Here is a 9,382-nt window from a genome sequence, read left to right as displayed (position 1 = left end):
TGTTTTGGGAAGCAGTGATGGAAACGGGGGAGGTCAGGCAGCCCATTCCTTCCTCTGGGGTCCTTGCGGTGTCAGAGCAAAAAACAGAAGAAGGAGAGCTTGCAACAGTACAGAATGTCTTCAGCCTCGTCTGATTTTAACCCAAGTGGAAAAAAGTTCAGCCACACTTCTTCTCCTGCAGGTAGACTCGAGACCATTGACTGAGGCCAGTGCTCCCATGAGACATCCCAAGGGAGATAAAAAAAAAAAAAAGGAATGAAAATTATAAGCTGCTACCCACACTTAGACTAATATTTATAAACTATACTTACAGCAAGAGTAAATGTTGAACTTGGGGGCGGTTCTGGTTTTCCCAAAAATAAGCCAGTCAGTCTGGAGGGAGGGAGGGAGGAATTCAGGAGGGGATGCTGAATGTGTTGGAACTGATACAAAACTTGCGTAGTTGCTGCTTTAAATCCCACGACAGTACAAGTGACATACAGGTGCTGATATAAACACAGGTGGGTCTGATCCTAAAGAACGGCAGTAAACAGTGCTCGCTGTTTATTTGATGAAAATAGGAAATAACTAATAATCAGCAAAAACAGATACTTTATTGGACACTTATATATGACACAACTCGGTTGGGAGCATTTTATCGTTGAAGATGGCTTGAAACGAGCAAATAAGCCTGTGTAGTTAGAGCACTATATATGCAGTGTAAGTACAGACTTCTTAGAAGGGATCGGGCTTGCTTCCACTAAACCAAAAGTGTCTTTTTTCACCTATGATGTCAGCCTAATAAATGAAAAGCATCTCAGTCTATTTGCTTAAAAGAAGAAGAAGAAGAAAGAAAAACTAGTCGCACACTAGTCAAAAGTACAGCGCGATCCAGGTTAAATATTGATGAGGGCAGCTTGTGGCTGCTTACTGTTGCCTGTACAAATTTACTGAGTCACTGCCTGCATGTTAAGTTTATACAACAAGGCACGCAGGGCCTGTAACCCATATTAATCTTTCACCACAACACTGAGCCTAGACATCAGCTTCTATTATTATCTCTTTGACCTCTCTGGCCCCTGTGATACCCAGCACTCCTCTCCGATACACCCCAAAGAATCAGAAGTCAGTAGGAAATGTTTATTGTACATTAAAGGCACTGTAGAACACAGACTGGATCATGTTGATTATGACAGCATTATGTTGCAATTTAAAAGAGTCTGGCTTATTATTCAGACAGTAGCGTGGTATGCACACATGTGGTATATTGTGTGTACAGAAGAAAACAGCATGAGGAACAATGAAATCAATGGCTTTTACACATTACATGAGTACTTATCAGAATACATCAGCACTATATGTGATTTATGAGCGCACAAATGCACATGGCTTGCATTCTGGATTTGCAATAACTTCGATCATTCAGTACATACAAAGATAAATAGTTCTCTGGGTGAATAACTGTTCAAATGAGACCACACAACGGGCATGTCAGCGAAAAAAAAACAGTCTAGAGGGAAATTTATTTTTCACCACCAGTTTATATTGCAATTCAGCGTGACTCCCACTAAATACCCTCATATAAATACCAATACGTACTTAAGATTTATTATGGTATGTGGTTTTTGAGGAGCCCACATCAAAGTTGTCATTATATCTTGTTCCATATTTAGGCCTTCTTGTCTAAGTCGCAGTTTTTCAGAACTGAAGGGCAAAACTGCATTTGAGTTCGCATTTTGCTCCCAATGCCAATTTCAGGCTTCTCTTTAAAAAAGCACATCAGCCGTTGCAAATATTTTTGCATTTGTGTGAACCGATAGCTTTTGCTTTAGTCACAAATATATTCTTTGTCATCTTAAAAGGGTGCACAATCTATTTGATGCAGACACAACTCCTCTTTAAGGATGCATACTTTACATAGCAATGCTCCCTTTTATTTTCAGAACCCATTCTCACACATCTTTTCACTGGCCTTTCAGTGATTCTCCCCTGAGTTTGGCAGTGATCTTGTAATTTAAAGGCTTCAGTGTTAAGCCATAGGAAGAGTTTAAAGAGAAGTCCTCATTTGGGCATTTTTCAAAGCTGCACTGGTGCAGAAGAATCGCAAAGAACACAAATATCTCAACTTTGGCTATCTGGTCCCCAATGCATCTTCTCTTCCCTGCTGAGAAGATCATCACATTGTTTGTGAAGTCTTTGTTTAGGGAGCCGTTTTCATCAATGAAGCGCGAGGGGTCAAAGATATGTGGGTCTTTCCACATCAGGGGGTCGTGATTGACGGACCACTGATTAATGAATACCACTGTGTCCTTGGGGATGGTGAGACCGCTGACAGTGACGTCTGAGGTTGTGGAGTGGGGGATGGTGACAGGAACAAAGCTGGTGTACCGCATGGTCTCATATATGAAGGCGTCCAGGTAAGCAAGGTGTTGTCTGTCCTCGACAGATGGCAGCCGGTTTCGCCCCACCACGTTGTCAATGAGTTCATGGAGTGTGGTTTGAATTTCAGGGTGTTTGGCCAACAGAAGGACAATCCAGTGAAGAGCAGTGGAGACGGTATCCAGACCTGCACCAATCAAGTCTGCCACAGTCGCCTCTGTGTAGCCTACAGTGAGCTCCTCGCCTTTCTCTGACTCATTAAGGACACCAATGATGGCATCGCTTATGTCCCTGGTCACCTCTGGATCAAAGGTCTCCCTATGCTTCTCCACTTTGTTCTTGATGAATGCAAAGAAGTCCTGATTCAAGCTTTTGAAATTTCTGAAGACAGTGCGGACTGGATTAGGGAAAGACTGAAGCCAGGGCATCACGTCAACCAAGCTGCCAGCCCCTACTGTCTGTCCAAACTTATCCACCTTGTGCAACAAGGCTCTAAACTCCATATCATCATGTCCGTAACGCTTCCCAAAGCACAAGGCACAAATCACATTAGCAGCAGCAACTGTCAACTCTTGAGCCGGGTTGAAATATTGGCCCTGAGCACTGAGTTTGAGGAAACTCTCAACTAGCTCTGTGGCTTCAGCCACAATCTGCTGCTCAAAGGCTTTCTTGGTCTGACTGTTGGCAGATGAGAAAGTTCTGATTGTAGATTGAGCAATTTTCCTGTGCATCTTCCACTGTTTGCTATAATTTGTAAAAGTCATGCTTTTCCCCCCGGAAACGAATTGAAAAGATACAAAGTTGGGTCTACCTGCAAACTCTGTGCTGTGCTGTATCAGGGCCTGACGAATAACCTGGCCTCCATTCAGGACCACAACGTCACTGCAGCCCAGTCGGATCTGATACACTTCACCATACTTTTTCGCTAGTCTCGTGAAGGTGATGTGAGGCATCTGGCCCAGCTGCAAGGCATTGCCCACCACAGGCCATGCGAACGGTCCCGGCAGTCTTCTCCTGAGCTTGAGGTTCCTGACCCAGAGACAGGCTTCCAAACAGAAGAGGAAAACAAATGATACGACCAGAGCAGGCTGTACCTGTCCGCTCCATTCTCTGATGATGCTGCTGCTGCTCTTCACACCAAACTCTGCATCTGTTTGAGCCATTGCTGTTCTATCATCCACTGCATCTAATAAAGATTTCACTCAAAATTGAAAACAATTTCCTCTTTTTCTGGTCTTTAATATATTGAAATATTTGAGTGGAGAAAAAAAGTAGAGGGTTGCCTCTCAGGTGATTGAGAGTAGCTCGATCAGGTTGAGTAGTTAGCAGTGCGTCTTCAGACGACCACTTAAGAGGAATGCAGATTCAAGCCTTAACACTTCGCTTATATGTATCTCTACGGTGGGAGGGTTCAGCGGCTCAGGTTTTTTATTATCTCTCCCCTCCCATTTTGACCTTAGTCCTATTCCCACTCAGGACTGCTTCCAGCAGCGTCCCTTGTAGGATGATGTTGGAAAAGGAGAGCAGCTACTTAATTGACAATGTTGCCACAAAGCACAGAATTACTGTTTTTGCGGCCAAAATGTACAAGAGAATGGCACATAATTAAAAAATAAACAACTTTCACATACCATGTGTGGCCAAAAATGAATGACCACAAAATATCGAATATGAATTTATCGTTGTGAGAATTTATTCAAGGAGGTATGTATTGTAATATATAAGACGAGGAGTTCGATATTTTCAGTTTCCTTTGTTCTTTTCACTTTCCTACAACTTTCTGAGACCATTTTAAACATGACTTGGTTTTGGCTATTTACAGCAAAGCTGTTAATTACAACCATGCAGGGAAAAGGCCTCTGGGATACCATCATGAAAGCTAGAGGTTTCAAACTCCAAACACTGAACCAGCACAATTTATTATGCTCTATAAAATATATAGACAATGTTATTGTTGGCATAATAGACCTTTATGCAAAGGTCTCTGAGATAATGTCACTCTTAGGCTTGTGGTTGCATCAAAATAGTCTGAAACAGAATGCAAACAGCTGTAAATCTGCTTATGTGGGTGCTTGTGCAACAAGGAGATTCCAAAAAAAAGCATCAGCTTGGGTTTTATTGATATCCAACCACAATTCAAATATTCCATAGTGCTCTATTTATGGAAAAAAACAAAGCGTCATGCTGCTGATATCATTAACAGGGGCTAAAAATCCTTTGAAACTGAGATATACACCTTCATTAGTGAGCAGTGTTAAGATAAGTTATTTAGCGTAACTTTCAAGACTAAATAAAAATACACGTTGAGCTTTGAAAATTCACTTTTATTCATTTCAGATACAGCTTATTTTTGCATTACATAGAGCCTCTGCAGGTCTTGAATGAAACATTATCACAAAAACAACACCTTAACAGCCTACTCGTGTTGATTTCATTTTTATCTTTGCCCCGATGCAGACAGAGAAACACATCCCTTGGGCATCGCAACATCGATTCCTGAATACAGTGGCTTTAAGAGAGTGCAGTGACATCCATGTAGCTTTGTAAAAGTTACTGTAAACAAACATGTCTATGCAAATTTGCTGCACATGTGTTTCATTGTACTGGGGAGACATGCGTTTGGCATGAGTAGTGCTGGAGTGCTTGTACAGTAAAAAGTTAAATCTGGGTCCATGAAGTTTGTGAAGTTCATTCTCCACTGCAGCATCACTTCTTCATCCTTTGAAAAAGGGATGTACGCTTCTTGATGAAAGACTCCGGCTTCATAAACATGCCATTTTTGTCTCCTTTGATCAACACACTCTGTTTATTTTGTTCTTTCTGTGAGTACAGTAGATAGTGAAACAGCTTAAATTTAAATTCCTGAAAAAACAAAATTATATATACACACATATATATATATATATATATAAACATTTTTATGTGACTTTATGTGGCAATGGTTAAATACATCTATTTTACATATTACAAGTTACAACAATAAGTCAGCTAGTGACTTGATGACATTCACAAGCATTCAATACACAGTTATAATAGTTTAAACTGACTTTGAAAGGTTTAGCTAATTTTTCCACTCACATGCTTAATAGGCATAAGACAAACGCACGGCCCAGAAATATGTACAAAAATGATCAAGTATAGTGTGAAACAAACATCTATTACCTTTACACTGTATCACAAGAGTCCACAAGCATGCTTTTTGACCTTTTGCAGCTAACGATACATCTTTAAAATCATGTCCTCAGCCCTGCACTGACAATAATTCAAATACAGAACATGTTACAATATGAATTAAATATCACTGTTAAATATGATAATCACACAACCATACTATTTAGTGCAGGTATATGGATAGCCTACTCTCATCTAAATGTCACAGGTGGGAAAGTATTTGCTGGAGTCTCAGTATTTGGGGGCAAGCTGTTCATGCTGGGGAAACTAAGCCAAGCAGCTTTCCTCTCAGCTTGGTGCTGACACAGAATGGAAGGGGCTTCAGTGCGAGCCCATAAGAGCAGTCGAGAGTGACGGGCTCAGAGGGGTTGCTCTCAAAACTGCACTGGTGTAGCAGGACTGCTGTAAATATAAATACCTCTACCTTTGCGATCTGGTTACCGATGCAGCGTCTTTTTCCTGTTGAAAAAATCATCACGCTGTTGGCTTTGTCTTTGTCGAGGGCCCCGCTTTCGTCGAGGAAGCGTGAGGGGTCGAACACGTGATGGTCCTTCCACTTCAGAGGGTCGTGGTTGACGGACCACTGATTGACGAACACCACCGTGTCTTTGGGGATGTGGAGCCCTTCGATGGTGACGTCTGAGGTTGTGGAGTGTGGGATGGTGAGGGGGACGAAGCTGATGAAGCGCATGGTCTCATAGATGAAGGCGTCCAGGTACGCCAGGCTGCTTCTGTCTTCAATCGATGGGAGTCTGTCTCGGCCGACTACTTTGTCTATGAGCTCCTGCAGTTTGGCTTGTATGTCTGGGTATTTGACCAGGAGGAGGACAATCCACTGCATGAAAGTTGAAACTGTATCTTGACCTGCTCCAATCAGATCTGTGACTGTTGCCTCAACAAACTCTTTGGTCAGCCTGCTGTCTTCTCCGTGCTCAATCACACTGATGATGGCATCGCTCATGTCCCTCGTCACCTGAGGATTGAAGGACTCTCTGTGTTGCATCACTTTGTCTTTCACAAAACCAAAAAACTCTTCATTGATGTTCTTGAAGTTTTCATAGACACTACGGACTGGGTTAGGGAAGGACTGAAGCCAGGGCATGACATCTACCAAGCTACCAGCACCCACTGTCTCCCCAAACTTGTCCATTCTTTTTAACAAGGTCCTGAACTCTAGGTCATCGTGTCCATACCTCCTCCCAAAGCAGAGAGCACACATGATGTTAGCAGAAGCTACTGTAAATTCATGAACAAGATCAGAATACCGTCCATCAGTGCTCTGACGCAATAATGCCTGCACCAGCTCCATGGCCTCGGCTGTAACGTGCTGCTCAAAGGCTTTTTTGGTCTGACTGTTTGCAGAGGAAAATGCTCTGAGGCTGGACTGTGCAACTTTCTTGTGTGCTTTCCACTGTTTGCTGTAATTAGTAAATGTCAAACTCCTGCCTCCCGAGATCATCTGGAAAGAGAGAAAGTTCGGTCTGCCTGCAAACTCGGTGCTGTGCTGTATCAGAGCCTGGCGGATTGCTCTCTCTCCATTCAAAACCACAACATCACTGCAGCCCAGCCGGATCTGGTACACGTTGCCATATTTTTTGGCCAGCCTGGCGAAGGTGATGTGAGGCATCTGGCCCAGCTGCATTGCATTGCCGACCACGGGCCAGGCGAAAGGTCCCGGCAGTCTTCTCTTCAGCCTGAGGTTCCTGACCCAGAGGCAGGCTTCCACACAGAAGAGGAAAACAAAGGTGGCAACCAGAGCAGGATGGACCTGTCCGCTCCATTCTCTGATGATGCTGCTGCTGCTCTTCACACCAAACTCAGGGTCCAGTGCCATTGTGACAAGCTTCCTGCACACTTGCTTCTCAAAAATGATTTAAAAAATAGTTTCAAAGTTAGTAGAGCTGCTGACTATGTGAGGGAAAATATAAATCACTTATATATCCATAGCATCTAAAAAAAAAAAAAAATTTTAGATGTTACTGAAATGACAGTGAGGTCATTTTGATAATGAATAAAGTTTTTTTTCTCCCTCAGAGTCTTTTCATCAAGATCAGGCTTAAGTGCCTGATTTTTTGCTTCACTCCAGTGTCTTATATGTTTTGCAGTTGGTGGGCAGGGCTCGGGATAACTTTCATACTCCTCCCATTGTGGTAGCCCCGCAGACCCCGCTATATTATCTCTCCGCTTGCCGGTCGCTGTTGGAGGCGCGCACTTGAGAGAGCCGAGGGACACCGTGAGCGAGCAGCGTGAACGACCGCCGACGAAGGAGAGGGGGAGAAAAAGACGTAGCAACTGGTGACCGATTAACTAGGACAGTTTGTTTAACTGTCCTAGTTAGTGGGAGAACTTGCAGAGTTTGCACATTTTGAAGTGCGTCTTTTGTGTGTGTGTGCGCTTTTTTCTTTCTTTCTTTCTTTCTTTTTAACATTATTTCTTTTTTTTAAGGCTCAGCGGGAAAAATTTGGCTTTTAAAAAGGTGTTTACATTCGGTTTACGAATTATGCAAAAATATATTCGGGGGAAAATGATTTTCATACTTTCACGTGTATCTATTCTCATGCTTGAGAATTTGCGAGAAACAAGCGCAGCGTTTTGGGAAAGTTGCAGCTGCTGAGTTCAACCTGATATAATCTCTGTGCACTAACTTGTATTTAATGTAAGGCTCAGCCTAACTGTAAAAACCAATGTTGTGACTTTAATAGTTTATTCTTTTTTCCGGGAAGTCCTGTGAGTTTTTTGTATAACAAATTAGAAACGTTGTGCACCACTCTGAAGCGCATCTTTCACAGCTTTTTTTTCTCCAAGTCTTTATACAGCTTTATTGCAGAAATGTGTGTCTGTTTTTTTACAGTGACTCTTAACATTATAAAAACTTGCATTTTTTAAACATACTCATCATATATGTCATTTGCAGTGTGTTAATTAGTGATAAAGAAAGAAATATCACACAGAATATTAGATAAAACTTTACAAGGTTTCTTATTTCTTCCATTATTCGTCTTAGCACCGCAAAGAGGTAGAATAGTGAATCTTTACACAACAATCTTACACAATAATTCAGCGTGGACAAAGCCATGAAATATTCATACTTGGGTTTCCTACAACAGCTTGTTTTCTCCAACACACAAACTGCGCTTCTGCATGAGACACCGGGTTACAGGTGTCCCCCCCAGTGATTGCAAAAGCAAATGCGAGGCTACTTCATTGTCGCAGTCCACCTTTATTCTCTTCTCTCCCTTTTAAGTAGGGAGAGAAAACCCACTTTCCCGTGGGTTTTCTCTTTAGATCGAGTTGCATTAATGGACAATCATATTCCCGTTAATTATTTTATTATAGCATCATGTGGTTATTTCCCAAAGCAAAACATTTTCCTCAAGCTGTGTGGAAGATTAAAAAAAATGTGTTTCTTGTTTTCCCACCAGCTGTTAAGTTTAGTTTTGCAGGAGGTAATGACCCCCATTAAAGGTAGGGGAGACCGGGGACAGTTGTAACATTTTTGACATTTCTGTCTGTAAATTGGAGATCTTTTAAGGTAGTGGATTCAAAATGTAATGCAAAGTATTTACATGTCTCGGCTATTAAATAGTGCAGCTATTTTCTCTGCAGCACAATTACCCATTGCATGGTATGGTCTCAAACACAAAGAGTGAAATGTTACAATTAACCCCATAGTCTGGGTTAGTTGTAACATATCCTGGGGTGAAATGTAACACAATGAAATAAGGGTACTAACAAAATATTAACATGTAATCTTTGTTTATTCAACACATGACTGCACTTAGAGCCATTTATGTAGCTGTGTGTGTGTGTGTGTGTGTGTGTGTGTGTGTGTGTGTGTGTGTGTGTGTGTGTG

The 9,382-nt window shown here is 42.0% G+C and overlaps 2 protein-coding genes across 2 annotated transcripts; both read right to left on the bottom strand.

The window, feature by feature from the left end:
- Positions 1 to 1,105: 1,105 nt before the first annotated feature.
- LOC120740092 (cytochrome P450 1B1-like) lies at positions 1,106 to 3,732 on the bottom strand. The gene has a single exon (XM_040042212.1). The coding sequence runs from the start codon at positions 3,519 to 3,521 to the stop codon at positions 1,944 to 1,946; it is 1,578 nt and encodes a 525-aa protein (XP_039898146.1). The 5' UTR covers positions 3,522 to 3,732; the 3' UTR covers positions 1,106 to 1,943.
- Positions 3,733 to 4,661: 929 nt separating this feature from the next.
- On the bottom strand, positions 4,662 to 7,598 carry LOC120740091 (cytochrome P450 1B1-like). Its single transcript, XM_040042211.1, has one exon. The coding sequence runs from the start codon at positions 7,361 to 7,363 to the stop codon at positions 5,783 to 5,785; it is 1,581 nt and encodes a 526-aa protein (XP_039898145.1). The 5' UTR covers positions 7,364 to 7,598; the 3' UTR covers positions 4,662 to 5,782.
- Positions 7,599 to 9,382: the final 1,784 nt, after the last annotated feature.

Source organism: Simochromis diagramma, unplaced genomic scaffold (assembly GCF_900408965.1).
Source record: "Simochromis diagramma unplaced genomic scaffold, fSimDia1.1 OVJJ01000304.1, whole genome shotgun sequence".
In the NCBI taxonomy this organism is placed as follows: domain Eukaryota; kingdom Metazoa; phylum Chordata; class Actinopteri; order Cichliformes; family Cichlidae; genus Simochromis; species Simochromis diagramma.
The sequence above is the reverse complement of the archived record's forward strand: the minus strand, read 5'-3'. Positions and strand labels throughout refer to the sequence as shown.

Coding starts and splice junctions, on each gene's coding strand:
- LOC120740092 (XM_040042212.1), bottom strand. CDS start 3,521: ATGGCTCAAACAGATGCAGAGTTTGGTGTGAAGAGCAGCAGCAGCATC.
- LOC120740091 (XM_040042211.1), bottom strand. CDS start 7,363: ATGGCACTGGACCCTGAGTTTGGTGTGAAGAGCAGCAGCAGCATCATC.